The sequence below is a fragment of the Empidonax traillii genome, unplaced genomic scaffold, assembly GCF_003031625.1.
Source record: "Empidonax traillii isolate 1590-97213 ecotype Southwest subspecies unplaced genomic scaffold, ASM303162v1 scaffold374:size1477467, whole genome shotgun sequence".
Lineage (NCBI taxonomy): Eukaryota > Metazoa > Chordata > Aves > Passeriformes > Tyrannidae > Empidonax > Empidonax traillii.
Genome location: NW_020955567.1, coordinates 1,437,531 through 1,452,441, shown reverse-complemented (window position 1 = coordinate 1,452,441; position 14,911 = coordinate 1,437,531). Strand labels below are relative to the sequence as shown.

General features: G+C 36.1%; 1 protein-coding gene across 4 annotated transcripts in view; it reads right to left on the bottom strand.

Moving 5' to 3' along the window:
* The window catches only part of ADAMTS20 (ADAM metallopeptidase with thrombospondin type 1 motif 20), a 62,669-nt gene that overhangs the window by 25,063 nt on the left and 22,695 nt on the right, over nt 1-14,911 (bottom strand). For 3 of the 4 annotated variants that reach the window (XM_027892915.1, XM_027892917.1, XM_027892916.1), the window contains exons 5-11: nt 9,570-9,653; nt 8,759-8,883; nt 7,815-7,855; nt 7,389-7,494; nt 6,164-6,310; nt 5,363-5,504; nt 4,018-4,122 (exon numbers count right to left, since the gene is read on the bottom strand). In XM_027892915.1, coding sequence (XP_027748716.1) covers nt 4,018-4,122; nt 5,363-5,504; nt 6,164-6,310; nt 7,389-7,494; nt 7,815-7,855; nt 8,759-8,883; nt 9,570-9,653 — 750 coding nt within the window. The remainder of the gene's footprint in view (nt 1-4,017; nt 4,123-5,362; nt 5,505-6,163; nt 6,311-7,388; nt 7,495-7,814; nt 7,856-8,758; nt 8,884-9,569; nt 9,654-14,911) is intronic. The other variant, XM_027892918.1, reaches the window with a different exon arrangement.

Here is a 14,911-nt window from a genome sequence, read left to right as displayed (position 1 = left end):
AGTTTCTGTCCTAATGGAAAACAATTCTCTCATATGTCTTGTAATGCTAAGGAGCATCCTCTGCTATCTTGGTCCTCAATGCAGCATATAAATACTGTTCTTACTGTGATTTATGTTTGTAATTTATATATAGTTTATACCATGACAACAATTGCAACTGTATCAACAAAATTTATTGTAGCTTTCAGTGAGGAGGGTACATCTGAGTAATCATACAGCACTGTTCTTAATTTCAAAGAAACTCCCATGGTAGTTTTGATGACAGAAACAAGACACACAAAAAAGCACTAAAGATCTAATATTTTCATGGTATTGTGCCCCATTTCACAATAAAAAAAAAACATTTTAATACAAATTTTATTTTGTAGTTATGACATGTAATTGTATTTAGGAAGACAACTCAGGGATATATATTTTTGTGTTTAATAATATCTCTCATGAAAGACCAGAAGCACTTTCAAGTAATGACTAATGTAGTCCTATAGTGTGTAGAAATTCATCCCTGCAAAACTAATAGGTGTTTACATATGGCATGTCTAGTTATTTTGGCTATCATTTTGTCTCTGAAGTACTGAATAGGCTGCACTCCCTGCTTCAGAGAAGGTCTGTTTGATGTTAAAAGAGCTGGCAGAAACTTGGACTTCCTACAAATCTTTGTGAAACCAAATAGACAAATAGACCTGAAGTGATGAGACACAACATTAGTGAGGAAGTGAGAAACTTTACTCAGACATGGCAGAATTGCTACTTATAGGCTACTGTCAACCCTTAGAACTCAGAATGTATAATAACAGGAAATGAAGAGAAAATTTCAGATATTTCAGCAGAAGCCAAACAAGCAAATATAATCCATTTTTACAGGCAGTTCTAGGACAAGCAAAGTACAGTTTGATCAGCTCAAAGAAATTTAACTAGTCAGCAAATTGAAGTAAAATTAAAGGTTGTTTTCTTTTTTTTTTTTAAATAATAATTACAGATAATAATATTACCTCAGTAAACTTAATACAGGAAATGTTCAGATTACCAAGAAAAATTTTCTTTATTGTCTATAAGACTCTGAAGAATTAGGTTGTATTATCCCTTTAATGTTTTAGGAAAATGCTACCCATACCTACTGCTGATATTATATATATATTAAGTCACTGAGCTCTAGAGGTGTGTGCACCATGAGACATACAAAACACAATTCTCTTTCAAAATGTGTGCATGTTGATAGATTGCATATGGCAAGAAAATATTCCATTAGGAAGTGTAGTCGTTCAGGAAAAGTATGGCATGCACTTAAGAGTCTCTGATATTACTAGATTTCTATCTTGTAATTTTTGGGAAGGAAAGACACAAGGACTGTTAGAGTAGTCCAGAATAAGACCCATTAATCAGACACACAACCTGTAAAATTTAGGCTTAAAGAGTTCATACTAAAATAACAAATGCCTTTCGTGGACCTTTTCTATATTCATCACAGCAATAATGTCACAAATGCCAAATATAAATTGATTTAGCTTGCTGGTAAATATTAATTACAATTACTAGTCACCATGTCTTATGCCCATTAACATCAACAGCAGCTTGTGGACTGAACTTGAAAAGAGCTGTCCCTTAGACAGAAACAGATGACAATTTGTCAGATTAATTAATTGCTGTTCTTTCTTACATCTTTCAGAGGTAATGACTGTAATTAGCTCTTAACTTCCTAGAGAAAAATGGTTTCACAGCACTAATTACATAAAACAGGATTTTGTATTCCTATATAAAAGAAATCCTCTGATGTTGGTAAATTAGAGTCAATTTAACTGAAGATGACATTTGAAGTTTACATAAAAGATGAACTTCCTTTCTGATCAGTGACTGAAAAATGGGTTAAACATTGTAAAACCAGCTGCAACATAGACTATAGTCAAGCTAAGCCTCCACTCCAACCTTCAAGTAACTTTTTATAATCTTGCAGGACAGAAAGAAACCTTTTGAGACAGTTTAACCCCTAAATTGTTATCCATTAAGACCCTGTTTACAAACTTCTCACCGATACTGTCTTTTCAAACACAGAATCTGTAGCAATTAAAAGTTATTGGGGAAAATGTAGAAATAATGGAGGGAAATGTATCAGCTTATCATACATAGAAATTAAACTAGATTTTTTTAATCATCTTTGAACATATAAAACTATTTAGAGAAATTTTAACGTTGCTCCCACAGCCCCTGAAGCTGCCAAAGCACACAACTATTAAAAGCAGCTCAGCATAATAAAACATCTCTACTTAGATAATCACTGTCATACCTACTCATAATACCCTGTTTGCCAGTCATGAAGTGAGACATGAAAAAGCCTAATACTAGACCAATAAGGAACTCAAGCAGCTAACTTCAGTTTGCTGTCCAAACTACATACAAATCCAAAGACAAAAGCAAGCCTCAAATCTCCACTGAAGAACTACATATACAACAATTTTAACTAGGTAAAAGTGCTATGTATTTACAGAAATACCCCTCCTCCCTTGTATCAGTTTAGGAGGAGAAGCAGTCTCTTTTCCATTTCCAGAGCTACAGGTCTTCTAAATAATTTTGCAGCACTTGAAAGTTCCTCTTTTATTATCTCTAGGACAACAACTCGAATTTGTTGCAGCTGGAACTGTCTCTCTCTCTTCAATGTCGACCTCAGGGCTGGGCCTACCCCATCCTGGGCTCAGACCAGAGGCTGGGGGTTAGCTGGGTCTTGTGGGGTCTTCCATGGACTGCAAGGGGACACTTGCCTCACCATGGTCTTCAACCACAGTTACAGAGGATAATGGCTTTTGAGTCCACCCCTGTTTCTCGTGGCGTCCCTCCCCACAAGAGACAGTTATTGATGAACTTCCCTAGTGTGAGTCCACTTTCAGGCAAGTTCTTCCATTCACTGCTGTCCCTTAGGGTCACAAATTCAGCTGCACCAGCGTGGATCCCTCACTGGCATCACAAGTCCTACCCGGGATGACTGGTTCCAGTATAGGTCTCTCCATGGGCCACAGGTCTCCAGCAGGACTCTGTTTCACCTTAGGCCTCCCACAGGGTCACAGCCTTCTCACATGCATTCACCTGCTTCAGCATGGTCTCCTTCATGAGCTGCAAGGGGGCTCCTCATTCAGTAATCTTCCACAGATGGCAGGGTTCTTTTAGTTTTCAGTCTTTTCCCTGCTGAAGGGAGAGAGAGGGCAGATTGAAGGAGCCCCCGCCTCGGGCCTCTCTTCTCTCTCCTCTGGCTGACAGCTTTGACCTTGGAGGCGGCCCTATCTCTCTGCCTGGAATTCCTTCTGCAGCATGTCTTGTCCAGGCAGTTTCTCCTTAGAGTTTTTCCTCCACTTTGTTACGTCTTGGTCAGGGGAGCTTCAGTGCCACGCCTGCCCCCAGCCCAGGGCCAGAGGTAGGAGAGGGACCTGGTCCACACCTGGGGTCTGCCGCCTCCCCTACATGGGTCCTAATTTCTTCTGCATCACACACCTTCTTTTCTGTTTTCTTAAAAATGTAATTAGCAGAGGCGTTACTCAATCAAACTTTTGATTGGCTTTGCTCCGGAAATCTACTTGGAAAAACTATTTTCAGTCCCGGGGGAAGCTGGTCAGCAAACCCACGACACTCATACTTAATTTGTTCTGGCTCAGTGAAACAGCCTCAACAAGACCAGCTGGGGGAAATACACTTTTGGGATGTCATATTTCAGATAATTCTACTTTGGAACTCTACTGATCAGGAAAAAAAACAAGTTATTATGCATGACCTGAATTTTTCAAACAGAGGGAAAGATGGCAACTTCCCCCTGAGTTCTCTCACCTATTTTTAACCAACATGGTATCTGTAAACTTTAATAATTACTCTGAACAATTATGTTTTTTATGACATAACATTACAGAATTGCAGGTGAAGTCATATAGACACTCTTCACACAATCAGTATACTAAAAGCACAGTATTGCCACACAGCGAGCACTGATCTTTCTTATCTACATCAAAAATTGCAAGTACTGAGAAACAAATCAAGGCTTACCATTCCCACACCACAAACTGTTCCATCAGCCAAAGGCATGTGCTGAGTACGACAACCTTTGTGAACACCTTCTGTGCTTGTGCACCATAAGCGTTTGCATTGTTTCTGAAAAGAAAAACACTTTTAATACCATTTTAGACATTAGTTGTGATATGTGTACTCTCTCATACTGTATGGGCTTAGTGTTTGCTATTAGTACTACCATTTTCCACAGATAAAACCCCACGAAAACAAAACGGACCTTGATTAAGGCCAAGCAGGAAAGTGGAATATTTGAAACTCATCCCATTAGAGTAACAGATAACTTTATTTTCTATTTCAGTTAAAAAATTAATTTTAAAATATGTAAGAGCTTATGGTTCATACTATGCAGTTCAGTTTCCACATAAGCCCCCAAAGAAAAGCTCTGAGTTCAACATTAAATACACTGACTATAAAATTAAGAAGAAAGCCTCCTTTTCAAATTGTTAAAAGACTCTTAACAGAAAAATAACCCATATGGATTACAGAAACACTGTCTTCAGTCTTTGAAGTAACCTTTTCTTTCCTTTTCTATAATTTTTCCATAAAGCCTGACTCCTCCAAAACAACATTTACCTCACCTCCACTTAATTCAGTATGAATCTGATCTTAAACTCTCTCCTTTAAACCGCTCCAACAAGCCATGCAATATTAGTAGAGGTATTTTACAACTTAGTACGAAATCTAACCCTACATGACATCCTGACAGTAATGTGTAAAATCATAATGTTATAATTGTGCTTATATTGAAATGGCCACATTAAGTTTTCACAATACAATTTAAGTTTCAAAATTATTCTAGTCAAGTTTTCTTTCCATATCTATCTAAATTTTGTATACAAAATATACACTCTGTCAGGCTTGAAAATATTTTTTGACTCTCTGAGAAAGTAGGGAGTCAGTTTGGATCATTTTGAACAAATGTTTGAGATCATATATTAGCTTTTAAGCTATAAATTTTTAAAAGAAGCAGAGAAGCAAGACCTGCTAATGTAAGATGTGACCTATAATATGAAAATATTTGCAGGAAGTGTTGAAATAATTCCCATTCAGTTGTTGCAGAAAACCTTAATTTATGCCATTTTGGATCATTTAAAGAAATTATCACAATCAAAGACATGGAAATCAAAATGAATACATCCTACTTTTTGTTTCTATATATTTCTTGCATATGAAGTTGCAATGCTGTCCACTGAATGTTTTCCCTTTCAGAAGAATATAACCTGAACTTTTACTTATTTCAGGACAAATTTATTCCCAAACCAGTAATTTTCAGTAACTTTTTAGTCTAGATTGATCATGACTTTATCTGGTTTTCACTCACCAGATATGGGCACACTTGTGATCCAATACCAAACGTAAGTTCACACTGCTTGTTGACATCATATATTGACCCTGGTAGCTGAGAGGAAAGATCATATATTCTTCCACTAGGTTTGTCTAGGAGGCATTCACCATAGCCAGTACTGTTGTAAAACAGAAACAAAATGTGAATAGATCGCTCTTAATTCATTGGAAACCTTCTCACTACTCACACAACACTTATACACGTATATCTGAGTGGAGTTATGGGTTTGCATGCCTACTTGCTATATAATTACTTTAACTAAAATTCATGAATAATTAAATAAACCAGGTTACTTGGTTTTCCTTTTTTGTATTTTTCATTTAGATCCATCAAAAAAAATGAAGTTTTTTTTTTCTGGTGGACATTTCTCATTAAAAAAAAAAAAAAGAGGAAAAAAGAGAAAATGCTACAGCCTAAATTATACTTTTCACTTATTTTTACATAAAAACTTCAGAAAATAAACAGTTCCTATTCTAGCCTATTAAAATCATACTGAAGATTTTTTCAATAAACTATTGAAACTATTTTTTCAATAAACTAAACTACATTTAAGAAATAAAAAATCCTTTAGATTTGTACATTCAGTGTAACTTTAACAAAGTCATGAATCATGTATTTTTCTGGAGTACTAAGGCCCTACAAGTTAAGCCCTCTTAGGTTAAACCTAAGAGCAGTGCAAAAACTGTATTTAAGCAATACCTTTAAAATACATGAAATTGGAAAAAACAAAAAAAAAGTTAAGAACCCTCCAAACCATTGCATTATATTGACACTCACTCGAGAAATTCAGTGATATATTTTTGACTGCATTTTGACCAGGTCCATGGACTGGTATGATAATTTAAAGTTGGAGCCATCACGTGATACTGATGTTTAATTCCAGCTTCTTTACATTTAAAACTGTCATCATGAGGCACATTAAATCTAAAAAGCAGAACAGACAAACTGCAAAACAAATTCAGCAATAATTAACTGAAATTCTCTTTGCTGTAACAGCAAATGTGTTTTCAACTCAAACGAGTTTGAAAATTCCTTAAAATTTAATGGATCTCAATATATCTATCTTATGGCAATATTATGGCAATAGGTATCTTTAAAATGTCTTATATAATTCTCTCCTTAACCAAATACCTTCCTGGGTACAGGAAGAATTTTACAATTACTTAATATTTTAGCTCACCAGAAAAATTTCAGTGTTTTAGGAATATGCCCCTTTAAAGGAACAACCCATCTCCTCAACTACATATATAGGTCATGTCTAGACTGTCCACAACAAGTTACCCCAATATTCACATTTTAACTCTTACTATTCAGTGACAAAAACTACAGAGCGCATTAATATTATACTTCATGCAACTAACACATCATCTTATTTTACATCTCAGTTTAAGTACCATGACGAACAGCATATGTCTAAATGAACTTGCAGGCACATGAAAATCAACAAGCTAGCTACTGAGCTCTGTAACGTCATTGTTACCTACACTGTAGCATGCCTCATGGAGCTAGAGTATAGCACCTTTCTGCCATCACTGATGAGGTATGCTTCATAAAATAAAATGCTGTCATCTCCTCTTATTTTTCTGTGTAAAGTATTTCTCTTTGTCTTACTCTACTGTATTCTGAAAGGATCAAACACAAGGAAGAATATTTCTGTGTTATATTAACAATTTTCTTTTCTTAAAGGTAAATTCCTAGCAGGGCTAGAATGCAGTTGGAGTTAACAGACTATGTTGTATGCCTAGGATATGTCCCATTGTCTCAACCAGTTCATATGACAAAAGAACAGAATTCAGCTGTTTGGCCAGTCTTTCCTATAATTCAGGATACCAACCAGGTTACAGAATTCACAATTTCTTTACCTCTAGGCGACGGGCAGGGCTGACTCGCTGAAAGGGGCAAAAATAATGACTCTTCTAAAAGATTGTGCTCTCTTACAGAGCCCATTGATTGTATACAAAAGAAAATAAAAAAAATTACCTGCTGGGAAATAGGTACTTACACATGTCCAAGCTCATGTGCTATAGTGAAAGCAGCACTCAATCCATTTTCTTCACTTACAGAACAGCTGCGTAGTGGGTCACACATTGTACCTAACTCTGCTAAACCTGCAAAATTGAATCTTTAAATAAATGCTTAACAGAATGAATTTTCATTTAGTGCCATGCAGTGTGACAAATACTATGGCACTCAGGTTGAAAGTCATGCCTCAAGTATGCATCAAATTTACACAAAACAAACAACCCCCTGGCACCAAACTACACGCCAGGAGACAACAGCAGTAAGAAATGAGAAACCATTATTTTTGTCTGTGTGACTTGAATTTTGAATCTATTTCCTGATTTATTCCTAATTGATTTTTCTCTGGACAGTGAAATTCTTGTGTATGCTGTTATAAAACCATACTGATTTAAAAAGAGTAACTCACCAAGAGTATCACACTTCTCTCTAGCTCTGCAGATATCTTCCCTTGAAGAAACATATTTATTTAAAATTATTACAGCATGTAAAAGAATATTTTTAAAGTATTTTATTGTTGCTATACTACTTAAAGCAATTGAAAATCTGATTCTCAATTTTTAATCTTACAGTCCATTCAAACAATTTGTATTCTAGTGAAAGAAGTAATTTAAATTCATCAGACTAAGCTCACAGTACTGCTTTCCAGTGTGAAAAGAATAAAACTTAAAATACTAAGATATTTCTCTACAATGCAGACAGTAGACAATTATGAAACACTGCTGAAAAACATGCAGATTGCAATATACTGAAAACCAGCTTATGTTGTGGACCATCTGCCAAACCAACAATGTAAAATTCAAGACTAACATCAAAGACTATGATGTGTTGGAGTGTGTCCAGCTTGCACACTGGGGGGAAAAATTAGTGAAAAAGAAGAGCAAAAGACAGACTCTATTTCAGTGAATGAACATCAGAACCTTCACTAAGGTGATTGGCGTACAGGAAGAATATATACTAATATGTGAATATTTTCCATTTCAAGCTTTTGTTAGTTCTGATCATGCCTGGGCTATCAGGAGCTGACCATCACTGCGTCCTTTGCTGATTTCGTTAATTACAACACTGCCCCTATCACATATATGTACAACAGCTAAAGACTTTATTTCCTTGTCACAATTTCAGGTCTAAGTAATTTCTATAGTCTTTAACGAAAGGATCATCAGATGCTTATCTATAAACATAGTCAGAGCTCATGTATTGATAATTAGTGATTTGGGAAGTGGAAGATAGTCTTTATTCAATTCAGCTATTAACAGTGTCAGTGGAATGGTTAAAAGACGATGTTGTAAAAAAACCCTGAAGCATTTGTCTTACCTAGCTGAGTACTTGTGGCTATTTTAGATATCGTACCTAGTGATGAGAACAGCAGTATCATGATGAGAAGGGTGTGTGTCATCCAAAGTGTTTTGTGATTGCTGCCATAAACAAAAATTACGAAGAGTGGTAGCTGCATTGAAAGTGATTGCTGGTCCTTCCTAAGCAAGAAATGGTCAAAAACATCAAATAAGGGTTTTAATATTCATGCACTTGCACTTACTGTGTTGTCATTTGTGCTGCTAATCTGTAAAATAATGACTGTGCATGGAAAATCAGCAGGACTCCACATAAGAGTTCCCTTAGGATCAGATCTGAATTAAGCCACAAGTCATCAGACATGAGAACCCACTATTTTAAACAATGTGCATGAGCATTTACCATGTGTTTAATATTTTTTAAAAAGTGACAAGACATAGGTAAATATAAACCCCATGTATTAGAAAAGCATATATGTCTTAAAATCTTAAAATATTACAACTATTAGGGCTGGAAACACTCCATCAAAGCACTCTATAAAAGCTGTCATTTCCCAATCACATTTCCATATGTATAATCACAGTTTAGGTTGTTATGCCATAAGCTTTCATATACTATCTGATTTATGTCGATATAGGTCAACTGGAGGTGCTATTAGAGAGACAGGGAAATACAGGCATTAAATACACACCCTGAATTTAACATCACATTTGACATTTAGCCTCCTATTTTAAAACAAAATTTTATAGTTAAAGAAAATATTTTGTATTTAAAACTAAACCAAATTAAACTTTGTAATTACAATGTAAATACATGTATTTTGTTTCTTACATTAGAAAGAAATCTTTTAAATATTTACTTTTCTTACCTGTTCATTGTGAATTACAATTAATTTGACAATAACTATATTTATAAGATTTCCAATACTTGAATCCTTATAGATTGCTGCAACCTAAAGAGAAAAAAAATCAGAAGATTAGAAAATTTAATTCATCTGGTAAACTATATCTCATTTAACCAAGAAAAAAAAAATTGAAGGAAAACAAGTCACTACACAACAAATATATCATGCATCCTTCTATACCTTCTACCCAAGCATATGGTGACAAATCAAAAGCTTTTAATATGCAAATAACTACAATTCTATATTAATTTGCAAATACTTAGACACCATCTTGAAACAATGTAAAAAGTACATTTATTATATGCTGTAAAACCTGTAGTTTATTAATAAAATATCAAAGAAAGAAAAAAGTAATGTCACTGCAACTATTAGGCATAAGCTGGTTTGTGTGGATGATTTGTGGAATATAAGAGAGTTTTAGAAGGCAACTTTGAACAAGTAAATTTTTGCCCTTCCTTTTAGTGGAAGCTGAACTGAGTTGTAAGTCTTTATTGCAAATATACATGACACATACAGAGGTTTCTTTTCTCATCCTTAAATTCTCTATTTACATACCCAACAAGCATTTTTATACATAAGTGTTGCAGACAGATAGTAAAAATCATGAGTCAATTCCATACACTGAAGTAAATCAGTGTAAAGTCATTCTTCATAAAAGTTTATACCTTCTCAATAACAGCTTCAGATATTTCATCCACATGGATTCTACAGTTTGGCTTAAAGCAGTTGACGAATCACAACCTTATGTAAACAAGAGCTGCCACTGAACACAGAAGTACTGACTTTCCTCCCTTCGAGCTTGTGCTAAGGCTGCCAGGCTACAAAAGTGATCTATGAACTGATCCAGCTGCAAAATTACTTTTTTTTTTTTTTTTTTTGTAAATCATGTTATACTGATCAATGTGATCTCATTCCTGGTGCACTTCCTCCAATACAGGTGCTGACAGAGGAAGAGATGAAGAAGAACAGAACTTCTTTCAAAAGTCACCTATACTTGAACTGGTTCAAGTTGCTTGTGAAACTACAGCCTTGTAGTATATGAATTCTATTTACCTGAGATCAAGTAATCCTGCTAAAACTTGGAACTGAGAGAGCACTGGCTCTGAACTCATGCCCCACCTTTCTCTAAACTGGAGAGAGCACAATGTACAGCGTTGTCCTTTTTTATTTTGTTGATACACAAGCTGGAAATAGAGGATTCAATAAGGGTGGGGAAGGAGCCAGAGTTTCAGAATCCATGTGGAAAACACATTTCAGAGCAGTACAGCTATTGTTTGCTTCTTTCCATACGGACTCCTTTCTTGGTCACTAGCCAGAAAGCATCCAATTATTCTGAGGTGGGAATAAGGAACATGTTTCAAATATTCACTGAAGAGTTGAATCCATTGGGCTTGGGCAGATTCAGAATCCTTTATCAAAGAAAAGGATATGGTTGCAATAGTGCTTGAATGCTCAAGCATTATTTAGTGGAATAAACTACCATTTTTCTACTAGAACTATTGAGTGGAATAAACTACCATTTTTCTACTACCAAAATGACTTTACCACGATCAAGCTCCTTATGTGTTCTCTACTTTGAGATCCACTTTGATAAACTTGGAAGGGATATTTATCCTCGCCACAAACCATGTTCCTGTATGAACTGTTATGTTATGAACATAATTATCACATTCATCTCAGCTTACGTAACTAACAGTAAGCAAGTTGTCTAAAATCCTTCAATCGTCAGTGGAGAAGAAGAAGGGATGAACTGTTCTGCAGACATGACTATCTAAAGATACGTATTTAGACATACATATTTTCATACAAGACAGTAAAATAAGCTATTTCATTACTTCATCCCTTTACTATGGAAGGAGATAAGATTTTCAGATATACAAGGCTGAGGGAGATTAATTCCAGCCCAAATCTTTCAAGCTTTATTTCTATTTAGCAAATAAACAGAAGAGAGGTTCATATGGCATTCCAAAATCATGTCAGAGAGGAATCTGAAATGAGATCTGTGAGGATCTTTGGCTTATAACGTGAAGATGCTTGTTGCAAGGATTGCCTTTCATACCATTTAAACTGATACAAGATCCACTTAAAACTGAGGATTTGTTACAGCAGAAACCTATAAAAGAAGATTATATGTGTATAGTGTTAACAGAGACATCTTTCACTCGACCCAGTTGTTGCATTTGGCCTTGTAGATCTTCATGAGGTTCACATGGGCCCAATTCTCAAGACTGTCAAGGTCACATTGGGTGGTATGCCTTCCCTCAAGCAACGCAGCTGAATCACTTATCTTGGTGTCATCTACAAACTTGCTGAGGGTGCACACAATTGCACTGCCTGTGTCATTGACAAAGATATTAAAAATATTGGTGCAAATATGGACCCTTGAAGGACACCACTCACTACTGGTTTCCATTTGGATACTGAGGCATTAACAATAACTCTTAGGACATGGCCATTCAGTCAATGTCTTATCCATCTAACAGTCCACACATCAAACCCAAAACTTTCCCATTTACTGGCCAGAATCTTGTGGGGACTGTATCAAAGGCCTTACAGACATCCAGGCAGATGACATCTGTAGCTCCTCCCTTCCCCAGTGATGCAATCACCCCATCATAGAATGCCGCTAGATTAGTCAGAAACATCTTTCAGTTAACTAGTAAATCAGTCTAGTTAAACCTGGTTTTAGAACAGAAAGCTCTCAAACTCAGGAAACAGGCATTTCACTGGCTGTCAAGTAAAGAGCATGCCAATCATCTGAGGTAGTGACACAGTCAACAAAAACCAATACAGGATTTGTCCAGTACTGCAAGGGTATATATCAGGTAGAATAGGCAAAGGGATTGAAAAATGAATGAGGGGGTTAACTAGGTTCAGCTAACACCAAATAATACCCGAATGCCTAAACTGTAACTATTAACCTTCAGGAGAACATTAGCTTTGAGTTTCTTAAAGGCCTCCTGTACCATACATAGTATGTGAGAAGAAGACTCATTTCTGATCCTGGGTGATTAGAATGATCCAGGCAAGGAGTCCAAGCGGGAGCCTTCTTGAGATTAAAACTTAGGAGTTCAAGTTCATGGCTGTAGTAGCAGTTGTACAGTAGTTTACATATGTTCCCTCATGTACATTAGAGAGTCCCTTGACAAAAACCTGTTACTGCTGTGCTGTCTGATGAGGTTATCCTGCTGACAAAATCTGAAAACACAGAGGAGGTAAAGAAACCAACACAAAACACAGAGTTAATAGTCCTTCTTCCTGTCTGTTGACACAATGTCTATTTAAAATATTTGTGCAAAAGTATATCTTCAAAACCCAGTACCAACTACTCAAAACTTCAAGGAGATGCATAGATGAAATAAGTATGTAAGAAAATAATATCTCATTGCACACCTGAAGAGAATCTGTCGCAAGACTTTCAACACCATATCTACACACATCATCTGAATTATCTACTGGTTATATCTGGAGATGAGCTGAGGACTGAAATAATGTCATGTAGGTGCCAGAGGCTCTTGCCAAATTCTGAAGCATACTTTTTCTCATACTGGAGACAAGTTAATGCTAAATGTAAAAGTAACACTGCTTTCATTAATCCTACTTTTGAGTCAAAGTATGGATTCTTTGCCTCACGGGCACTTTCATGACCTCCAAACATTTACCATTACCACTGCTTTTGAAAGATCGAAGAGCACACTGCTGATAACTAGTTGCCCTTAACAGCAAAGGTATATTCTCAGGCTCGCTAAACACATGTGAAGAGAAAAATCCTGACAGTTGATAACCACAAACCAAACCTGAAGATTCACCTAGGGAGCTATGCAGACTTAAGGTAATCAACTAAGACTTGAAATGACAGATCAATGCACAGAACTACCAAGGATCTGGAATACAAGATTCTTATTTTCAGTGAAAAAAAATTAAGGGATAAGTACTCCCTGCTCCTGTATTCTAAAGATACCTCTCTCCATCATCTCTTATTGGAAGTATTCATGAAAAGGGATGATGAAATGCGATAAGAATTTAATAGAATACACCATTTCTTTACAATTTTCAGATCTACTTGCTTTACACTGATTTAAAGAGAGGCTTCACAAAAGTAGGAGGTAATAGCTAAGACAAAGTGAAATTAGTTTCAAGATTTTCCAGACTCTTAAAACCAGCATCCACACCACAGAAGAGTTCTGACTGCACAGCAACAAAGAAGGGGGAAAAAAAATATATAAATGAAACTAGTTACCCTTTGGTGGAAGGATCACAGCTTTTACCTTCATGGAATTCTCAAACTTTATGACAAACTTTGTCATCACCACAGCTGTGGCTGCCAGTTGACTGGAAGTAACTTGGTCAAAAAGTTTAGTTTCTCTTGATATTCCTGTTGTAACTGTCCATTAATATGACTGCGAATAATGGAAAAATACCCTTTTTAGAAAAGGGATTAATAAACAAGCAAGTATGCCTAGGGGCTGGAAGATAAATAAATGATATATCCAAATCCAATTGGACTTCTTCAGCAATTTTTTTCCCTTTTTGTTTTTCCCCCTAATTGTTGTATCACAAGGCCTCTTTATCTTTTTCCTCGTCTGTTACACACAACCATGATACCAGGAAAATACAGACTTTCATATTCCTTGAAAGAAACAGCTCACATGTTTTTTGCAGGCTCCAATTATCTCTTATTTATCACTGTAGTGCTGAAAGGATGTAAGATATCCAGGATCCATGAGATTTCTCCAGGATCTGGGGGATTTCTCCTTCACCTATTCCACTGTCATACCCTTATTCTGTCATATATTTCATAAGACCACAAAATTGTCTGAAGTCATAAGATATGGGCAGTCATTGCTTCACTGAATGAGAAAGAGCTGTGTCATTTCTGCTGGTATTGCTCTTACTCTATCCTGTGCATATTTCTGTACTAAACTGGCTTCCACCAGTGGAACCTAACACTAGAAGAGACTTCTCATGCAAACTTGCACAAGTATACCTATATGTCTCAGAGTTACCATTTTTTCCACTAAGAGTTTTAGGTCATCTCCTGTCCCCTCATCCAAGTCATCTTCAATCTACTATCCCTTGAGTTAACCAGATAGAGATTCCACATGACACCTAGTAGAATGCTTTAGTAAAGGCAGAAAGAAAGAATAAATTCCTTTTAAAGGCTTAGTCACCCTGTGTGATGGTTTTGGCTGGGGTAGAACTAATTTTCTTCACAGTGACTGGTATGGGGCTGTGTTTTGGATTTGTGCTGAACACAGAGCTGATAACATACAGATGTTTTTGTTATTGCTGAGCAGGGCTTACAC